A 22,002-nucleotide genomic window follows, 5' to 3' on the forward strand; every position below is an offset into this window, starting at 1 on the left:
GACTTGAACTCACAACCCTGAGATCCAGAGTTGCATGCTAAGGCAAGGCACCCTGACAATTCATTTTTAAAAATTTTAATTTTTACTTTAATTCCAGTATGGTTAACATACAGTGTTATATTAGTTTCAAGTATATAAAATAGTGACTCAACAATTCTATACATTACTCAGTGCTCATGAAGATGAGTATATTCTTACCTATTTCACCCATCTCCTTACTTACCTCCCCTCTGGTAACCATCTGTTTGCTCTGTATAGTTAAGAGTCTGTTTTTTTGGTTTGTCTCTTTTCCCCTTTGTTTAATTCCACATGAGTGAAATCATACAGTATTTGTCTTTCTCTGACTTATTTCACTGAGCATTATGCTCTCTAGCTACATTCATGTTGTTGTGAATGGCAAGATTTCACTCTTTTATGGCTGAATAATATTCTATCTATATCTATCTATCTACATATCTGGCTATTGTAAATAATGGTGCAGTAAATACAATTAACACAGGGGTGCATATATCCTTTCAAATTATTATTTTTGTATTCTTTGGGTAAATGCCTAATAGTGCTATTACTGGATCATGGGGTGTTTTTATTTTTAATTTTTTGAGGAACCTATGTACTATTTTCCAGAGTGGTTGCACCAGTTTGCATATCCACCAAATATGTACAAGAGCTCCTTTTTCTCCCCATCCTTGTTAACACATATTTGTGTTTTTTATTTTAGCCATACTGATAGGTGTGAGATGTCTCATAGTAGTTTTTATTTCATTTACCTGATAATGAGTGATGTTGAGCACCTTTTCATGTGTCTGTTGGTCATCTGTATGCCTTCTTTGGAGAAATGTCTGTTCATGTCTTCTGCCCATTTTTAAATTGGATTATTTAGGGGTTTTTGGTGTTCTACTGTATAAGTCTTTACATATTTTGGGTACTAACCCTTTATCAGATATATATTTGCAAATATCTTCTCCCATTCAGTAGGTTGTCTTTTAGTTTTGTTGACTGTTTCCTCTGTTATGCAGGAGTATCTAATTTTGATGTGGTCCCAATAGTTTTTGCTTTTGTTCCCCTTACTTCAGGAGACAGATCCGGAAAAATGTTGCCACAGCCAACTGCAGAAAAATCACTGCCTGTGCTCTCTTCTAGAATTTTTATGATTTCAGGTCTCACATTGAAGTCCTTAATCCATTTTGAGTTTATTTTCATGCATCATGTAAAAAAAAGTGGTCCAGTTCTATTCTTGTGCATGTAGCTGTCCAGCTTCCCAACACCATTTTGTTGAAAAGACTTTTTCCCATTGCATATTCTTACCTCCTCTGTTGAAGATTAACTGACCATATAATCATGAGTTTGTTTCTGGGCTTTCTATCCTGTTCCATTGATCTATGTTTCTATTTCTGTGTCAGTACCATACTCTTTTGATTACTACAGCCTCGTAGTATAACTTGAAATCTGGAATTGTAATTATCTCCAGCTTTTGACAATTCATTTTCTTAATTGTGTCCTTTGATAAGCAGCATTGAATCTAAAGATCAACTGGGGAGAACTATTATTTTTACATTATCGAGACTTCAAATCCATAAACACGCCCCTATTTACATCTTTAGTTCCTCTACCCCTATTCCTTTATTAGGCTGAGATTTCTTAGAAAAATATGCTAGAATTTCTTCCAAAGAGGGGAATAATTCTAAAATTTGATAGTAGTAACCAAAATAGTCAACCAGGCAAATTAAATGATCCTCTGACATCTTTTGTTCGCTCCATCTCTGATGGCACGATAGCTGAGTCTGGGGACAATGATCAGTTGTCCCTATTGGACCAGCTATTACCTTTTTTATGGACAAAATCTTCAACTGGTGTTGGTAGAATCTACAGTACACCTCCAATCAAGAATCAAACAGATCTCTCAAAACCTCTCCCCAGAATTAATACCCTATAAATAAGGAAATCTTTCAAGGCATCAAGCCCATATATAAGATTGCAAGACGGGGATCCTTGGGTGGCTCGGCGGTTTAGCGCCTGCCTTGAGCCCGGGGTGTGATCCTGGAGTCCCAGGATCGAGTCCCACATCGGGCTCCCTGCATGGAGCCTGCTTCTCCCTCTCCCTGTGTGTCTCTGCCTCTCCCTCTCTCTGTGTCTCTCATGAATAAATAAATAAGTAAAATCTTAAAAATAAAAATAAGATTACAAGAGTCATTGCTATATCATTCCTTGCACTAGTCCCTGCAATACCCCTATTTTCCTGTGAGAAAACCCAATGTCCAATGATAAAGGTCTATCCAGGACCTCTGAGCAGTAAATAACACTGTTATTCCCTCAGCACCTGACTTTTCCTAACCCCCTCATACTGCTGGCACCAACTGCCACTGAAAGCAAAACTTTTTATTATAATTGATCTTTGCAGTGCATTTTTTAGTATTCTAGTTGATAAAAGTATTTTTGCTTTCATTTGGGAAGGATGGCAATACACCCAGATAGTAATGTTCCAGGGTTACACAGAGAGTCCTTTTCACAAACCTTTAAATTGGATGATATAAAGTTTCCTGTAGGTTCTACTTTGTTACAATACACAGATGATTGCTTCTCTGCTGTCTTTCTCAAACCTCTTCACAGGAAGACAACATCTACCTGTTATAACTTTTGGTCTTTTCTACCTCTGAGACCAATAATACATTATATGTTAATTAGCTGAATTTAAATAAAATTAAATGATAAATGATAAATTCAAAAAACAAAAACTTTTGGTCTTGGGCAGCCCTGGTGGCGCAGCGGTTTGGTGCAGCTTGCGGCCTGGGGTGTGATCCTGGAGACCCGGGATCGAGTCCCACATCGGGCTCCCTGAATGGAGCCTGCTTCTCCCTCTGTCTGTGTCACTGCCTCTCTCTCTGTGTCTATGAATAAATAAATAAAATCTTTAAAAAAAAAAAAAAAACTTTTGGTCTTAAAGGGACATAAAATCTCCAAAGAAGGGATGCCTGGGTGGCTCAGGATGTGATCCCAGGTCTGGGGATTGAGTCCCGCATCAGGCTCTCTGTGAGGAGCCTGCTTTTCCCTCTATATCTCTCCCTCTCTCTCTGTGTGTCTCTAATGAATAAATAAATAAAATCTTAAAAAAAAAAAATCTCCAAAGAAAAACTACAGTTGGCTCAAACCCAGGTTTGATACTTAGGGCATTTGATCTTGAAATAAGGACTACATTTAGATCCAGAATTCATGACATTCTCAACTTCCCAAAACCCAACCCAAAGCACCAATTACAAGTTTTTTTTGGCCAGGTAGCTGCTGTTGAAATTGATTCCAAACTTCTCGTATGATTCAATCTCTATATGCTTTACTTGAAAATAACAAACTTGACCCTACTATTTGGAAAGATAAGCTTTTGGGACTTTAGAGAAAAGCCTAATAAAGTCCCCTGCCTTCAGATGTCCTAATTATCAACTTCCCTTTGTATATGAAAGGGAAGGGAATAATACCCTTAGAGTACTCACCCCAAAACAGGGAGACCCTCATCAACTCATAGTGACCCTCCAGCTAACAACTGGACCCTGCAGCACAGGGATATCCACCTCACCTCAGAGCCATTCCAGCCACTGCCTTTGTGGATAAGGCAACTGAAAGAATAGTCAGGGGATCCCATCTTTGTGCCCTATGCATAAGAAGTCTTCCTTAATTCTCATTACACTCAACACTCTTTAGTCATTTTGTCTCCTATGAAACCCTCCTGTAACTGGTCCTCATACAATTCTTTTTCACTATAGTAACTTTAATCTGGCTATTCTCCACAAACATTTATACCAATAGCCAGTATGCCTTTAGGGTAGCTCAATACTTTGAAAATGTTATGGAAACAATGAGGTTTCCTTACCTCTGACGGGGATAAATTAAAAATGGTTCCTATGTCCAGACCTTATTAAATGCCATATTTTTGTTGGCCGCTCTGGCTATTAAGGTCCTGGGCATTCTAAACTTGACTCCCTGGACGCCAAAGGAAACCACCTTGCTGATATTTCTGCCAAAAATGCTGCTCTCAAGGAAATCAATAGCCAAACCTCTGTCATGGTCCAAAGGAATAGTGTCTCAAATGATAATCTTGAAAAACTGACCAGAGACATCCAACAATAGGCCCCGGAATAGGAAAAAAAAATTGGAAACCTAATAATTGTTCATTTGATAAAAAGAAAAAAACTTGCTTGGACCAAATAACAATCTGGCCCTACCAGAAATTTTAAAAATTCCACTATTTACCACTGTACATGCATTAAATCATTGGTCTACTAACAAAATGATAGTGTTTATGAACCAATATTGGTGGGGAAATATTAGTGAGGTACCTATACCTCACTTGCCCCACCTGTCTAAAACACAACACAGGAAAATCTGTCTGCACGGCTCTCCAACACTTTACATTACCTCAAAGACTATTCAATTTTCACAAATGGATTTCATACAGCTTCCCCATCTAATGGATATAAATATGCTTTGGTCATGGTTTGTATGTTTCCTCATTGGACTAAAGTCTTCTTTTGTAGACTGGCTTCCCCCTCTTCTGTGACCAAAATTCTGTTAGAAAAAACTTATCCCTACTTGGTGAACCCCTCTTGAACTTCAGTGATTGGGGAGCCCATTTTATCAGTTAGATGCTTTAACAAGTCTGCTGTTTGGCTAGTTTTACAACACTTTTACTGTGCATCCAATCATCAATCCCCAGGGTCAGTCCAACACACTAGTGGCACTAGTAAGACTCAATTGACAAAATTTGTAGAGACCCTCTAAATTGGCCTAAAGACTCAATTGGCCTAATGCACTGCCTTTATTACTTCTAAATCTCAGACCTGCTCCCTTGGGAACTCATAGACCTTTCACTGTTTGAGACAGTCACAGAAAATCCAGTGCACTTGGTTCCTGATTCCTTTGATCCACAGTTGGTAAAAGGAGATATATTTCAATATTGTAAAAGCCTAATTGTTTCTATTAAAAGCAACCATGCTTTGGTAGAGTGATCTTTTCACAGTGCACTCCCAGGAGACAACGACCTTAAGCACCACACCTTGCAACTTGGGGATTGAAAGACTCCAAGAGTCCAGAAAGACTCTCTTCAACTTTGCTGGAAAGCTCCCTACCCTGGACTGTTAGCCAACCCTTTTGCACCACACCTAAGGGAATGAACTCTAGGATTCATATGACACATCTAAAGAAAGCATCAAACTCTGACTGGACCCGAGCCCTATATGATCTGAAAGATTTACTGGAATTGAAACAGGTAACATCTGATGACAGAGTTTTCACAAGATGTCTGGACCAGGCCTGTTGAAAGGTTCAGGATTCACGGAAGTCTCTCTTTTCCATCTGGACTATTAACTGACTCTGGATTTTTGTCCAAAATTCATGGTTTCTGAATTTTCAACTTTACCATATTATTAACAACACACTTGGTTCCAACAAGTTCTTTTGAGATAATATTTTTTAAAAAGTCTTTGAAGTTTTGCTCTTTCACAAAAAGTTAACCAGCTATTGCTTCATGTTTATACTGACACGGTTTCTTCTCAAATGCACTGGGTTAATCCTTTCCGTGTGCTCTTGCAGTCATCGCTGTTCTGCTTTCGTGACCGATTTAAGGAGGGACTTCCAGGAGGCATACACGACTCTGGGTTTGCCTCTGTAAGGGAAACTTTTCTCTCCTAAGTTGGAATAAGTGCCAATATTTTTAGTTGGCTACTTTCAGATCTAGGATCCTGGTTTAGAACCATCCAACAATTTGGAATTGTCCCCTTACTTTTGAATCTGTACCTGCTGACTGTCAAATCTTTGTAAAACAAAAACAAAAACAAAAACAAAAAAAAACCCGAGGTACCCGATAAGATGATCTTCAATGCTTACAATCTTGATAAATACGGACTACAGAGGGGAACTGCCTGAAAGTTCTCCCAATACCCCTCCTTGTTACTCAAATTTTACCTCAAAAGGTTTCCAGTTTGTACAATTTGGCTCCACAGTGGAACAGGACATGCAGGAAAGATCCGTCCTGGCACTAAGTGGCAAAAAGGTCACTGACCAGAAAAATCTGACTCTTCATCAGCGATGTGTTTGGACAAAGATCTCGACCAAAGGGAGGAAATGCGAAAATTAATAAAGGGGAAACTTCACTGGAGTGGAGTAGGAGGAGAGAGGGGGAGGCTCAACGGGGAATTTATACCACTGAACGTCAATTCTAGGAAGAACTGTCAATCACAGACCCCGACAGAAGAATTTCAACAGGAAAGAGTCGTTAATCACAGCTCCCAATAGGGAAAGATAAACACTGCATCTCCTACAAAATAGAGGCCACCCTGCAACTCAGCCAAGGAGAAATCGTCACCACCTTTGACCTCAACGGACTGTTCTCCCACCGACTCTGGGTCACCCTACCCCCTCCCAACGTCTTCCTCCTTCTCCATAAAATAGCTCCTCTACTTTGTTGGACTTACCTGTGGTTTTGCCATACCTTGCACGCAGTGGATTGCACGGCTTGGTTAGCCCCCAGTAGGCCCATCTTTGCTAGGAAAATAACGGACTGTTATTTTTAAGGACAACTTAGTTATCTACTCTCCTTGCTCAAAAAAGCGACCCAGGAAACAGCAATGGGGTGGGGGACGGTAGATACCTACGGCATTTCGACATTCAGGAAAGCACCACCGCCGGATAGAAGGAACCGAGCAGCCTCTTCCTAAAGCGGAGAACCTTCGCGGGGGTTAAAAACTGGCGCCTGAAAAGCGCGGGCCTCGCGGGCGCCAGTGCCGGTGTCACACGCAAAGTGGCCCGCTGGAAACACCGTCTCGGCTTCGAGGGATCCGACTGTAAGGGGCGGGAGGGAGGAGAGAAGAGTCTAGTTAAGGACCTAGGACCTCATCCGGTCCCTGCCAGTGCAACACAGCGCCCTCCTTCCACTCCGGCCATTCCAGACCCCGACAGACGAGCGGCACAGCAGTCGGTCCTCTCCGGATTTACGCCCGGCGATTTCTACCCGGACTGTTTGGGGAGGTGCTCCGCCTCTTATTTCCGGTGGCGGAGAGGCGCAGTTGCCATGGTGATTCAAGGAAAGGCCGAGGTCGGTCCGGCTGCTGGTGCGGGGACCGCGGAATCCGTGGAGGGAACTGGCCGCGCTTCCTCGCGTGTGAGCTGGAATGAGGTAGCAGACGGCTCGCTGTCTCTGTCTCGGCGCCGCACCCCGCCTCGACTTTTTTTTTTTTTTTTTTTTTTCTCTCTCTCAGCTGCTGCTTTTACTTCTCTGTCATACTAACGCCGCGGTCGCGGTTGTGGTGCTAAGAGACATCCCGGAGCACAGAGAGGTTGCCCGAGGCGAGCCGCGAGCCTGTTTCACCGTGCGGGGCCGGCGCCTGGGCGCCGCTGCTTTCACTTGGCCCTTCAGAAGCCGTGGGCGCTGGCGAACAGTTTATTTTTCTTGCTATTGTGTGGCGGGTTATTTATGGAGCCGTTTGCTGCAACGTGCTCTCGGGGCTCCCGGCGGGGGGGGGCGGGGAGGGGGCGGGGGGGCCCCTGTTGCGGTCTCGGGCTGGAGTTTTAAATGAAGGAGGTTTCCAAACCTGAGGGGTGCAGTTATATATTTATTGAAGCTTCCGTTTAGTCTCTCGTCACACACACACACACACAAAAGGGGAAAGCATAGAATTCTGGAACATTTTTCTACTGTGGGATTTCCATGGGAGGGAATCCCCTTTTTTTGCCAAGAGTTATTTCGAGGACGGTCCAAAAAAAAAAATAAATAACTTAAAAGTTGTTTGCAAATTTGTTGCAAAATGAACACGTATTCTTCCTTTCTTTTCGGAACAGTTCCCCTCCCCCCGACCCCCCCCCACCCCCCCGACCCCCCGCCACTTTGGTGAGGAGCTGCGTGCACGCATATGTGTTTAAAACTGATGCTTAATTACAGTGATATCAATTTGCAGGAAGCAGACTGTGACACCTCATCCCTATGGGGTCCTTCTAAATCTGGTGTAATATGAAAGTGTCAGGCAGGCAGTCTGTGTATTATAAATAGGGTACTTCATCCATGATAAGCGATTATTATCTTTCTTTCCCAAGTGTAAAAGACCTATATAATTCAAGAAGGTGCAAGTGATTTAGGCCTCCTGAGTAAGAATCCAATGAGTCCTGAAGGGGACCCTACCTGTGTCGTCTTATTGTTGAACTTGAAATATTCAATTTATTAGGTTGGAATGTATTTTTAGAAGTCAAAGCTGGGTAAAATAATGTTGGAAGCTGTTAGACCACCAGCACAATTTAGTGCCTCATAGCTAACTGTTGTACAAGAAGCCTTCATTCACTCTAATAAAGAAGAAACTGTTATCAAAATTTACTGCCTCTTGATACTTAACCGCTAGCTGGGTGACATCTCTGTCCCTCAATTTCCTTACCTGTAAAAGGGACAAAAGATTCCTGACCGCAGTGCTAAGGATGCATTAAGATATAGGATAGTTCTTTAAGCCTTATGAGATGAGGTGCTATGTAACCCCACGCATTATTAGTAACAAATGCAGTAAAATCTCAGGATAATGCTATAAATAGGATCCAAAAAAATTCATTCAAAATGTGCGCCTGCATTATTGAGATATTGGTGAAATGACCTGGTTGATACTGCTGAGGTGATGGCCAACTCCCAGTCACATGACATCCAAATTCTCATTATTGCTGCTGTTCCACTCTTTCAAAGTTTATTTAGCACTTATGTGCAAGGCACTGTTTGTATGCTTTACACATATTAAATCCTCATGACAACCCTATGAAGACTTAACTTACTGTCCTCTCTCTTTAGAAGATTTTATTTATTTAACTGAGAGAGAGTACAAGAACAAGAGCAAGCACAAGTTGGGAAGAGGACAGGAGAGGGCGAAGCAGGCTCTCCGCTGAGCTCAATCCCAAGACCCCAGCATCATGACCTGAGCTGAAGGCAGATGCCTAACTGACTGAGCTGCCCAGGTGCCCCAACTTACTATCCTCTTATTTTGAGAGTATTGCTGTGTGCTTTGCCTTTGCTCTATGATACTTCTTTTGCATTTATATTACAGCTTTGCTTTGGCTTTATTCTTGTTCTCCTATATATATTTTTTCTATATGTATTTCCACTCAGTTGATTTTTATGTTTCTATATACTAGATATTTGATATATACATGTATATTTATATATATGTATATATAAACTGGCAAAGTCTTATTATAATTTAGCATATAATAATACAACTGTATGCATATTATGTCTTTTTTCCACACATATGAAAACTTTAACGCTTTGATTCCCCTTCCCCCCCATTTGAATGGCAAGATAACATTGACATTTTAGGGGATTAACACTGACTAAAATTTTTAAATCCTTTTCTAATAGAATGGCCATCAGTCCAGGAAGAGATGCATCTTTCTCCAGTCAGAAGTCAGCGCTTTCAGAAAGTCCTCGAACAAAGAGATTTCCACTAACTGAAGAAGAGATATTTTATATGAATTGTAGAGCTGCCTACTTAACTGTTTTTAAAAGCAGCTTAGAAAACATTATTTCTAAAGAACAACTTTACTTGGGTAAATTTTTCCTTAAAATATATGTATTTTGCCTTGTTTGTTGAAAGTTAATAGATCAGAAAGACAGGAGTAAGAATTACATTGTTACATCATCCTAATTTCTTAGGGAAGCTTGAGCAGTGGAACTACATTATGCTTTTGTGCATTTTATATATTCATATATTCTGGTAGCTTCAAAATAAAACATTCAGTGTTTATACAGACTAGATTAGTATTTTTAGAGCTTCTATCAATTACTTGCTTAAAAATATTTTTTAAAAAATTCTTATTTGGTAACTTGAGATTTATAATAGAATTTTTTTTTAAAGATGTTATTTATTTATTCATGAGAGACACAGGCAGAGGGACAGTCAGGCTCCATGCAGGGAGCCCGATGTGGGACTCGATCCCAGGACTCCAGGATCACACCCCCGGCCAAAGGCAGGCACTAAACCACTGAGCCACCCAGGGATTCCCTATAATAGAATTTAAAACACTTGGCATCTGAATCACTGACCTGAATTCGACCTATGCTGGGGAAAATGTAAAGAACATATAAAAATGGGTTGAATGATTATAAAAGATAAATATTAGGAAATAAGTAAAATTTTGAAAGAGTGTTGGCTTTTTGTTTGTTTTTAGTGGGTGGAGAAGTTGGAAGTTGGGTCTTTTTTTGCTTCTCTTCATGGTTTCTAAAGAAAATTTAGAATTTTCTAAATTTCTCTGGTTGCAAGCATCCCTCAACCCAACGAATTTTGTCCTTGCTAGGTATACCAAGTGACTTAGAGGTCTTTACTCTCAAGAGAATGTAAACAATACCAGATAATACTGAATACTCATGTCAGTTTCATCAAGGCTAATAACTTTATGAATGGAGAAACAGTTATTCTGCCAACTGTTACAAGCGATTTCCTTAAAGAAAAATTCTGACATATTTTTGCAATAATGTCTCGGGTTAGTATGCAATAAGATATCATTTGAGGAAGTCCATATTGGGGAATATGAAAATTGAAAAGATTAAAATTTATATTTTATTATAAACTATAATTTTAGGTTTTTAAAAATTCTTTTGAAAGTAGTCTGAGATCATGAATCTCCTGTTTAAAAGTTTAGCCTGACTTTCATTATTATGGCATTTAGTTTGCGAATCAATGAGTATACGAATTACTAAGGTGCTCTCAGTCTTAGAGAATTATCTGGATTATTCAGTGTTTATCTCTTTAGTGTCTAATAATTGAGTTCAGATAATGTAGAGTTTTATAAAGTAGAGTGAAGCAGTGATATTTTTCTTATTACTATGTCTTTCATCTGTATCTTTCTGCCACTTATGCATATAACATATGCTTTGACTTTCCATTTCAAGGTTGGATAGAACAGTACCATTACTAGAGGTTTATAGTTTCTTTTTTTTTTTTTACTTTAACTTATAGATAATACAGGTACTATAGACTCATGTCAAAGCTTAAAGTAAACCCTAGCAAAAGATTGGTATTTTGGTGTAAGCCTTTAAACATTTATAGTTACATGTTTTTACTATTATTAGACATAATAATGGGCACCAAGTAATTCTAAAAGTAGAAATTTAGTTAGATTAGTAATTACTAAGTTATACCTGTTTCTTAGATATGACACTGTCTACTTACTGAGTACATGTTTAGGCATAATCCATTTTATTCTGAGAAAGTTGTTTTGTAATTAATAGTATATTTAAAAACTGTTTTTGTTTTTTTGGGAGGGGGAGCAGGAGAGGGAGAGAGAATCTTAAGCAGGCTCCATGCCCACCACAGAGCCCAATGTGGGGCTTGATCTCACAACCTTGAGATTATGACCTGAGCCGAAATTGAGGTTTGGATGCTTAACTGACTGAGCCACCTGGGTGCCCCAAACCCCATTTTTGTTATTGAACATAGCATCAAGTGTATGCTGACTGCCACTTGTGGGAAAGAGTTACCCATTTTCCCAAAGCTGTACAGAAAATAACATTTTCTTTTTTTTTCTTCTAAAGATTTATTTGTTTTAGAGAAAGAGTGCATGAGTAGGGGGAGGGGCAGAGGGAAAGAATCTTCAAGCCTACTCCCCTCTGAGTATGGAGCCAAATGGGGCTTGATCCCATGATCCATGAGATCATGACGTGAGCTGAAACCAAGAGCCAAACACTTAACCTCTTTCTTTCTCTTTCTTTCTTTCTTTCTTTCTTTCTTTCTTTCTTTCTTTCTTTCTTTCTTCCTTCCTTCCTTCCTTCCTTCCTTCCTTCCTTCCTTCTTTCTTTTCTTTTCTTTTTTCTTTTCTTTTCTTTCTTTTCTTTCTTTCTCCTTCCCTTTCTCTTTCTTTCTCTCTTCCTTTTTTTTTTGAGTAATCTCCAGCCCTAATGGGCTCGAACTCATGACCCCCAGATCAAGAGTTGCATGCTCCACCCACTGAGCCAGTCAGGCACCCCAGTATTTTCTTTCACATGGACTTTTGACTTCAAATCATGACTTCATTTAGGCCGTACTTGTATTTTTACCTTTTATTATATATATATTTTTTAAGATTTTATTTATTTATTCATGAGAGACACAGAGAGAAAGAGAGAGGCAGAGACACAGGCAGAGGGAGAAGCATGCTCCATGCAGGGAGCCTGATGTGGGACTCAATCCTGGGTCTCCAGGATCAGGCCCTGGGATGAAGGCGATGCTAAACTGCTGAGCCACCCGGGCTGCCCTATTCTTATCTTTTAAAGGATGGAGGTTGGCTGGAGATCCTAAAAACACATGTATCTTTTCCCTGATTCTCATAATAGCTGAATTATGGAATTGTCCATTTTTTTTAAGATTTTATTTATTTATTCATGACAGACACAGAGAGAGAGAGGCAGAGACATAGGCAGAGGGAGAAGCAGGCTCCATGCAGGGAGCCTGATGTGGGACTCAATCCCGAACTCCAGGATCACACCCTGGGCTGAACGCAGGCGTTAAACCACTGAGCCACCCAGGGATCCCCCTGGAATTGTCCATTTTTATGCTAGACAAAATACTTACCTTTTGTTCATTCCTAGGGCAGTGTGGTAATCGGGGCTTTTGTCTACATCCAAAATAAACCTTTGGAAATAAAAAGAACTTATATTATCTCCATTGCTAGAAGTTTCCACAAAGGCTTTCTAGGTGTAATTTCTGTTAGCTCTATTAGCTCTAAATGATTGTCTTGTTTCCTTTTCTCTAACCAAAGTTTAAATTGTCTAGGTATGCTGTACTGTCATAATCTGGAGGATGGGAACATTTCTCTTAGTCTGTGGACTTCTAATCTGTTACTGACCATAAATCATGACCTTGGGTAGAGATTTTATACTTCAAGTGTGGACTTCTGTTTAGATTATAAAATTTAGGAACCAAAAAGTTTGAGTCTTGAAAAAAACAAACACCCCTGTATTCTCATACACAATGAATGTTCAATATAATGGACTCACAAATGTCTGTATTTATTACCTTGCTCTAGTTTCTATTTCCTTGAGGGTATTTTTAAAAATTGTTTTATATATATTAGTCCTTATTCGTTATATTGTAGACTATCCAGATTATCATTTTTTTAGTGCTAGTTGATAATGCCCAGATCTTGTAAAATCTTACCTAAGATAGTTAGAAATGCCCAATATAAAGTTTTATAATAGAAGTTGGTAGCATAGTTCAGGACAGTTATACCTTTAAAATTTTATTACTTCCTTCCTCTGTGCTTGGGAAACGTAATCACTGATTCATTTTAGATGGTGTTATATCTTAATATGTACAGATTTGTTTATGTGCAAACTACCAATTTACTTCTTTTAAACTGTACAGAATACAGTTATTTAAAACCATCATATTTTAGTGTGTATGACATACAAATAGCTTTCCTCACATCGTAATTTGTTGCCATTCACGTATATAAGGGCATGCCTTTTAAAACAAGAATATCTCATGAATAACTTGTTATAAGACTTTTAAAGATTCTGGTTAAAAATCCAGAGTAATTTAACCATTGCATCTCCATAATAGCCTTCTCTCAAACTATATTGACATTCTTGATTTTTAGCAAGGCTATAACTGCTCATAGATAAATTTTGTGCATGTATTTGACTTTTGTGACATGATTAATATTCTTGAAACCTTACTATCTAGCAATAATGAACATTTTAGATATCATGACTTGTTGGCAATAATTTTCTCAGATTAATGATTTCCTCATTTCATTAAGGTATTTGTTAGGCCAGGAAAGGTAATAATTTATGCTTTTTGTGGTTATTCTTAGGTATTCAAAACAATTAAGTAGATGGTGGTTTTTAATCTTTTTTTTTCTTCCAAGCACTTTTACAAAGTAAATCAGATGTTATAGTTAATGTAGGTTGAGAACCAACTGTCAGAATAAGAAAAAATGTATTTAATTCTGGCATTAATAGATCAAGAATCTGTATCTGGTAACATATGTATTTTTTTCATTTTTGAAAGTCAGGCATGCATTGATATCAGTAGATTATCAACCCCAAAGGTGTGTGCATGTACTTCTGTATTATATTGTAATGTATAATGATTTAAAGAAAAAAGACACTTAGATACCAATTTCAATGTTACAATAACAAATAATACTTGTTTTATTGGGCAGCTCTACAGCATGCAGGAAGAAATCCATCCCAAAAAACCATTAATAAATATTGGACTCCTCAAACTGCCAAACTGAATTTTGATGATTTTTGTATAATTTTAAGGAAAGAAAAACCTACTTCAAAAGCAGAACTACTAAAATCATTTAAGCAATTAGATGTAAATGATAATGGCTCTATTTTACACACTGACCTTTATAAACTTCTAACAAAGGTAAGATTTGTGAAACAGTTTTATAATATGCAAATTGCTAGTAAAACTATTTGGAATCTAGCTTTAGCTACCAAGGCCACATTAAAAATAACTATTTCATTGGCAGGTGAAATGAATCACATACATGTTGTTTATAAAGTACTTAAGGATCCTTCTGGATGAAAGGTGCTTTGTAAATAAAACATAAAGTATAAAATTGAATCCATGTTGCAATCCCATTGTGTTCCTTTGCAATTATTTGCTGCCCAGAACTTTTTGTAATTCAAGAATAGGTTCATATATGTATGTAAAGGAGAAACAAAGTATAAATGGGATTGGGAATCCATTCTGATTCTTGATAAACTGTGAGAAATTATCATTACCCTAAATTCAGTGGTAATATTATTACTGGATATATGATATATATTGTTGAAATTTAGTAAACTGAAGTTTATACTTTTACAAAATTTAATAGAATCATGAGATTTTATTTTATATAGGTTTCATTCTTGTTTGACATAATACTCATTCTGAGATTTATAATGAAACTATATATTCAAACTGACTTGTAGAAAAGATTAAAATGAATTTCCACTCTCCCTGTTCCCCCACGTAACAAAGTGATATTCATGTTGCTTTAAAATAAATTTTGTTTTTTCAGAGAGGTGAGAAGATGACTCCAGAAGAAGTAGATGCTATAATAAGTTTGGCAGATGTAAATGCTGATGGCAAATTTGACTATATCAAGGTACGTCAGTTCATGTTAATGTAAATTTGTATACCGTGTAGGAGAAGAGTTTTTATTTTTATTTTTTTATTTTTTTCAGACAAAACAAAACTTTCTTTTTTTTTCTTTTTTTTTTGTGTTTTGCAATTTTATTTATTTTATTTTTTTAATAATAAATTTATTTTTTATTGGTGTTAATTTGCCAACATACAGAATAACACCCAGTGCTCATCCTGTGAATTTTTAAAGGGGCACATCTTTTTAATATTGGCAGTGACACACTGAATATGTTGTGTAGAAATTGTACCTGAAATTAAATCTGAAGAGTATTGTAATCGGATGACTGTATTTGAAATAATAAAGGTAAAATACATGCATGTGCTCACACACAGCAGACACACACTAAAACATAGAGACTCTTCAGGAATATACCTTTTCTGTGGTGGAAGAATCATAAAAAATCATTTAGAAAAAAACTCAAGTCTACACATGTCTTATAAAAAAATAATAAATCACCTCTCTTTGTGTAACATTTTATTTTCACTCAGAGTATGACCTCCTCATTGAATCGTGGCTGCATTTCACTAGGTCACTTGAGGGTGGTCAATCTGATTCAAGAAAATAAAATGAGTAACCAAGTTCAATAGGAAATATATGCCATCTATCAGTCTATCCCTTGCCTACTAATGTGCATTTGCCTCTTCGTAGATGTATGATTGAATGTTTCACCCACTGGACTACTTTTTTATTTCCTGTAGTTTTGTAAAGTATATATGACAACCAATGAGCAATGTCTCAAAACTACTGTGGAAAAACTGGAGGTTGATAGTAAACTGAGGCGTCAACAGTTTGGAAGCCACATTGAAGGATCCCCTGAAAGGGACCCATCACCAGTACCAAAACCATCGCCTAGAACCATAAGAAAAACTGATCAGGAAACATTCTCAAATAAAGGTATTTACTTTTGACACTAAGGATTTCTTGATCAAGAATGAACAGTCATATTTGGGGATATTTTTCTACTATCTTAATGATAAATGAGAATCCAACTTTTGTTAGCTACTATTTCTAGACTCTCAGCTATAAAAATCTATTGAAGTAAAAATTTTATTATGGAACTTGACCTGGCTATGCTTATTATATTTTGTTAAAACTAAAATTTTAGGGTAAGAGTGACATGTTGAAATATAGAACCTTATTAGTAGCCAATATATTAGGGACCATTAAAGTCTGATAAATATGAAACTTCTAACTTTATTTCAATAGGAAGAACAAAAAGAAGGAAATTAATGCACATGTAGTTTTTTGCTACACTGTTTAGAAACAGACTTAGTATTGACAACTTTTCATAATGTGAGACCAAATAACTATTACTTGTTACAGGTGATACTAGGAGTTCTCTACTGGCAGCAACCAGAAAGTTCAAAACATCTGTTTCCTGTACAATTACCATGGATGTTAATAGCAACCGAAACTCAAAGTTAACTGAGCCAGATTCAATAAAGGTATTGTATTTTATGTATGTATGTATGTATATATATATATATATGTGTGTGTGTATATATATATATATATATATATATACACACACACACACATATTTTTTTTAAGATTTAATTTTTTTATTTGAGAGAGTGCATACATGAACAGGGGAAGGGGCAGAGGGACTGGCACTCTCCCTGCTGAGCAAGGAGACCTGACTTGGGGGTGAATCCCAGGACCCTGAGATCATGACCTGCCTGAGCTGAAGTCAGACACTTAACCAACTGAGCCACCCAGGCTCCCCAAAGGTAGAGTATTTTAAATTAATAGGTAAGACTTTTTCTAAAAAAAAATTTGACATTAAGTTTATAAGTAACTATTTGGTGTCTACAGAGAACCAGTAAAGTTTGTGAATAATTCTCTTGAGATATTTCTCTGGATTACAGCATTTCTACCTATAAGTCTATTTTAATAATACTAAAGTAAAAATGATGAATAAGAATATTATTAAAAGGTCTTTAGTTTGAAAATGATGATCCTTTAATTTTTGAACCTGAAGAATTATCTGATCATGTACTTTGCCAAGCAATTTTTAAGTTTTGTTTAACAAATATTTTCCATAGGTATTTCTTATAAATAAATCATTCATTCAATATCAATTCCTGTGAGAGAAAGACAACAAAGTCACTTTGCTAAGTCAATATTTGTGGAGTGTTAATATTGATCTTCTTCCTTTGTTTTCCCTTTTTAGACTCAACCTTTACTAGTTTTCTTTCAACAGAAAATAATAGCTACAGAAATATAAAACATTAACTGGAAACTGCTAGGATACATTAAAAATGTGTACCTAGAGACCTCTGTAAAAGGGGGAAAAATGGTTATGACCACATACTGTAACTGCTGTTAGAAAACTGAACTGATTGTTCTCAAGGGCTACATTTTTGTTTCAAATAACAACTCTGTATTTGTTATTGAACTCTGAAGTCCCTTATATCTTTAAATTGCTAGAGAGTGACATTTGTTCTATATTAAAATTTTAAAACATTATCTCCAAGGAATTTTGTTCAGACTGTTTAGGAATCTCTACACCCTAAGCAATTTCGTGTGCATGTCCAAAATGTTCACACACAATATTTAGTGTTCTGACAATATTATTTTCCACCAATGAAAGCTTTCTGTATTTTGCAACTAAGTTAAATGCTCATAAAATTAACTTAGTTAAATAATTGTGGGTTACCTAATTCAAAAGTATAAACAAATAATTTTACCCAGTGTAAAGACAAAAATATTAATATGGATTATGTTAAAATCGTAATAAGGCTTTTTCTGTTTCGTGCTCCTGTTAATTGGGCCCTTACCAATACAGTTTCTTTCTTTCTTTTTTTGATCTATACAATTTCTTAATGTAGTTCAACTCAACAAATATTTATTAAAAAGGTAATATATGCCAGCTATTTTGCTTAGTATAAAACATGTATATTATATTAAAAAATAAAAAATTTACTTGACTTTTAATATTATACCAAGGTAATCCAGCATAGTATTTCATTTATTCAACAAATATTTATTGACTGGTAACTGTGCCAAGCACTGTTTTAGAAGCTGATTAAGAGCTTTAACCTTAGATGCTGATTAAGAGCTTTGGTTAAATCTTAGCTTTGTCACATAGTATATTAACTGTGTGATCTTTGGTAAGTTAGTCAACAATCCTTCTGAGTCTCAGTTTCCTTATCTATAAATTGAGAATAATTATGCTTAGTGTGTTTTTGAAAGATTTAAATCATCTCACATGTATTAAGCATTTAGCACAGTGCCAAGAACATAGTAATAATCACTTTAATAAGTAATATTGTTACTAATATTATTAGAGAACTAAGAAATAAGTGTAGATATTTATATGGTAATGATATGATGAAAATATAAAGAACTTATACTATATATGTTGTATATGGAGACCTCAATTTAGAGAGACTATCTGAAAAGCTGATAGAGACATCCTGATATAAAGTGATGCCAGCTCAGCCTAGGTTAGTAGGCTGAACATAATAAGGAAGGGACAGATTTTTTTTTTTCCTAAAGATTTTATTTACTTATTTGAGAGAGAGAGAGAGCACAAGCAGATGGAGTGGCAGGCAGGGGGAGAGGGAGCCTGACTTGGGGCTCGATCCCAGTACCTTGGGATCATGGACCTGATCCGAAGGTAGATGCTTAATGGTTTAACCGACTGAGCCACCCAGGCTCCACAGAAGGGACAGATCTCACAGACAATGCCACAATTAGTCTATAGGCCGTAGTGATTGTGTAACAAAAGACAACATTTTGCATTTAAGACTCAAGAAGCATGGAATGGTGCTGATGACAAGTAGGAATTAAGTAAAAGATACTAGAAGAATTTAATGATTAAAAGAAGATGGCATAGTGTCTACTTTTAAATTCTGTGGCTTTCATATAAAATTTAGCATTTTGGAAATACTTCATAATCTTCATATTACTTACATAATTTACCTGACTTTTTATATCCTATTTCTTTTTTTTTTTTTTTTTATATCCTATTTCTGATCATGATACTGCCTGCTATTGTTTACTATCTGGTATTTCTTAGATGAGCTGAAATGATTTTTTTTAATCTGTAAATTAAAAAAATTCTGTTATTTAGCATGATTCAGTTGTTTGCATTTTACTTTGAATTTTTAAAATAAATTTCATAAATTTTATTTTTATAATTTAATATTTTTAAAAGATTTTATTTATTTATTTGACAGAAAGAGGGAGAGAGAGCACAAGCAGGGGGAGCTAGCTGCAGGCAGAAGAAGGAGGAGCAAGCTCCCAGCAAGAGCAGGGAGCCTGATGCAGGCCTGGATCCCAGGACTCTGGGATCATGACCTGAGCATAAGGCAGATGCTTAATGGACTGAGCCACCTAGGCTCCCCCCATCAGTCTTTATATAACACCCAGTGCTTATTACATCTCCTGCCTTCCTTAATATCCATCACCTGGTTACCCTATACCTCTACCCTCTCCCCTGCAGTAATCTCAAGTTTGTTTCCTATGATTAAGAGTCTCTTATAGTTTGTCTCCCTCTTTGATTTCATCTTGTATTTTTCCCTCCCTTCCTTTATGATCCTCTTTTGTTTCTTAAATTCCACATGCATGAAAGTGTATAATTGTCTTTTTTCTGACTGACTTATTACACTTAGCGTGTGATTTATTTTAATTGAGCTTGATAGAGTAAATTACTAGTAGAACTGTTAATTATGTTCAAATACTTTATTTTAAACAAGTTTGAGTACCTCAATTTCATGTGGAGTAGAGAATTATGGGATTAGGACAGAGGAAGTTCTTTTCAGAACTTAGAAAATTGTTGAAATGGGATATGCATAAACCAGACTTTAAACTACAAATTCACACAATTAGTGAAGAATGTGTATTACAAGAGCTTTTCTATAGATCACGTATAGGTACTTCATCACTATTTTTCTAATCCTGAATTCTGTCTGCTTAGGTTTTATAATGTGCAAGGAATGTCAGGAGTTTTTCTTTGAGAGAAGAATAGAGAAAATAGACTAGAATTTTCTCTAATTCTAGAAAAAACTAGAGTTAGAGAAAACCCAAACCATGAGTTAAACTCCAGAGATGCAAAAAAAATAAAAAAAAAAAATAAATAAATAAATAAATAAATAAACTCCAGAGATGCAATACTTCCTACATGCAGGCTCCTAGAATGTGTTTTAAGTATGTGTTGATAGAGTATAAAACACAAATGTTCTATAACATATGCATATGTTGTGTATAATATGTTGTATAACATTTGTTTTATGTATGTCTATGTGTATAACAATACAAATAGTTTAAATATTGTCTGAATTTTTGTGAAGTCTCTAATTTTGTTATAAAAGTTTCTCATATTTTCAAAATGATGATCAATTCAGCTTGTCAATTAGATGGCAATACATATAAATTCCTCTAAGTCTATGCTAGATCTACAGCTTAATAATTTTACCTCACCTAAAACTTTAATAATAATATAGAATTGTATGTCAAAACAAATTACATTCTCTACAGCTTTCCAAGAAAAATGTAACTTTACTGATGATACATTTAAGTTTTTTGATAGGTAGCATTTTCAACTCAACTATTTTTAATTTGTGCTTTTCAGCATTTCCTTATACATTGTGATTTAAAATAAATAAAATTTGTATATAACAAATGAGTTAATAGTTCTTTTTCCTTTTATATATTTACCTGAATTGGTAGAATATAGCACCACCTTATGCCCTGTGTAAGAATTACAAGCTACTATTTTATTTCTGCTTTATACTGTTTTAAAAAAAACTGTATCACACGTAAAATTTCTTACTCTTGTCATTCTAATATTTTTTTAAAAACTCAGCCTCCTTCCATTTTTCTCATAATACTCAAACTGTCAACTTAATCTATAATCCTTTCAAATTGATTTATTTGAATGAGCCAGCCACTTTATCAGTACTTTTTTCTTTTAAGTTATAACATTTTAGTCTAAGTTCTAGAGGAAAAGCTTTGTGTGATTAAAAGTCTATTTGTTTTAAAGAAATTTAGATTGAATAAACATTGGGTTTTTAATAACTCTGGCAGATCTTAAGAATTTGCTTCCTTTTATGCAGGAGAGCTACAAATTCTAGTACTGTCATTATTCAGTATTAGAATAATCTGATTGTTACATTGAAGCTTGATATAAATAATGTGGCATTTGTCTTTTTTCTATTTTATAATAGCTGTTGTTCCACCTTTTTACAGCTTCCTTTTTTTTTTTTTTTAAGATTTTATTTAGGGGATCCCTGGGTGGCTCAGTGGTTTAGCGCCTGCCTTTGGCCCAAGGCGTGCTCCTGGAGTCCCGGGATCGAGCCCCACGTCGGGCTCCCAGCATGGAGCCTGCTTCTCCCTCTGCCTGTGTCTCATGGAGCCCCCCTCTATCTATCTCTCTCTCTCTCTTTCTCTACATCTATCATGAATAAATAAATAAAATCTTTTAAAAATATATTTATTTATTTATTTATTTATTTATTTATGAGAGAGGCAGAGACATAGGCAGAAAGAGAAGCAGGGAGCCCAACATGAGACTCAGTCCCAGATCTCCAGGAGCACACCCTGGGCTGAAGGCAGATGCTTAACCGCTGAGCCACCCAGGCATCCCTTTTTACAGCCTTGTTAACCATGTATTGTAGTATCTAGATTGGCTGTCTTTCCAAGGAAACTTAAAAATTTCCTTTCTGTACTTTTTCTAAAACTGGAATTTAGGAAAGACCTCCAATAATAATGCTTAAACCCACTCCCCATGTAAAGCCATCTCCTGCCAGCCCATGGCACTGCCCCCAAGAAGTATAATACGCACATGGAAAAATTCTTACATTTGAGTTTCTCAAATGTCAGAAATTATTATGTTCACTATCAGTGTACCAGGAAAAATGCATTACA

General features: G+C 36.4%; 2 protein-coding genes across 20 annotated transcripts in view; one reads left to right on the forward strand and one right to left on the reverse strand.

Annotated features, from left to right (window-relative positions):
• Window positions 1-7,057, reverse strand: part of ITGB3BP (integrin subunit beta 3 binding protein) — a 69,420-nt gene extending 62,363 nt beyond the window's left edge. For 2 of the 18 annotated variants that reach the window (XM_077892105.1, XM_077892112.1), the window contains exons 1-2: window positions 6,639-7,011; window positions 6,459-6,528 (exon numbers count right to left, since the gene is read on the reverse strand). In XM_077892105.1, the coding sequence (XP_077748231.1) occupies window positions 6,459-6,528; window positions 6,639-6,651 (83 nt within the window). In that variant the 5' untranslated portion in view covers window positions 6,652-7,011. Of the gene's footprint in view, window positions 1-767; window positions 865-5,949; window positions 6,091-6,187; window positions 6,208-6,458; window positions 6,529-6,634 lie in introns of those variants that run through there. The other 16 variants (XM_077892100.1, XM_077892099.1, XM_077892104.1 and 13 more) reach the window with 16 other exon arrangements.
• EFCAB7 (EF-hand calcium binding domain 7) overlaps window positions 6,927-22,002 on the forward strand; it is a 46,995-nt gene continuing 31,919 nt past the window's right edge. The window contains exons 1-6 of one of the 2 annotated variants that reach the window (XM_077892085.1): window positions 6,927-7,159; window positions 9,371-9,558; window positions 14,152-14,363; window positions 15,004-15,090; window positions 15,828-16,023; window positions 16,453-16,574. In XM_077892085.1, coding sequence (XP_077748211.1) covers window positions 7,155-7,159; window positions 9,371-9,558; window positions 14,152-14,363; window positions 15,004-15,090; window positions 15,828-16,023; window positions 16,453-16,574 — 810 coding nt within the window. In that variant the 5' untranslated portion in view covers window positions 6,927-7,154. The remainder of the gene's footprint in view (window positions 7,160-9,370; window positions 9,559-14,151; window positions 14,364-15,003; window positions 15,091-15,827; window positions 16,024-16,452; window positions 16,575-22,002) is intronic. The other variant, XM_077892084.1, reaches the window with a different exon arrangement.

The sequence above is a fragment of the Canis aureus genome, chromosome 3, assembly GCF_053574225.1.
Source record: "Canis aureus isolate CA01 chromosome 3, VMU_Caureus_v.1.0, whole genome shotgun sequence".
NCBI lineage: Eukaryota > Metazoa > Chordata > Mammalia > Carnivora > Canidae > Canis > Canis aureus.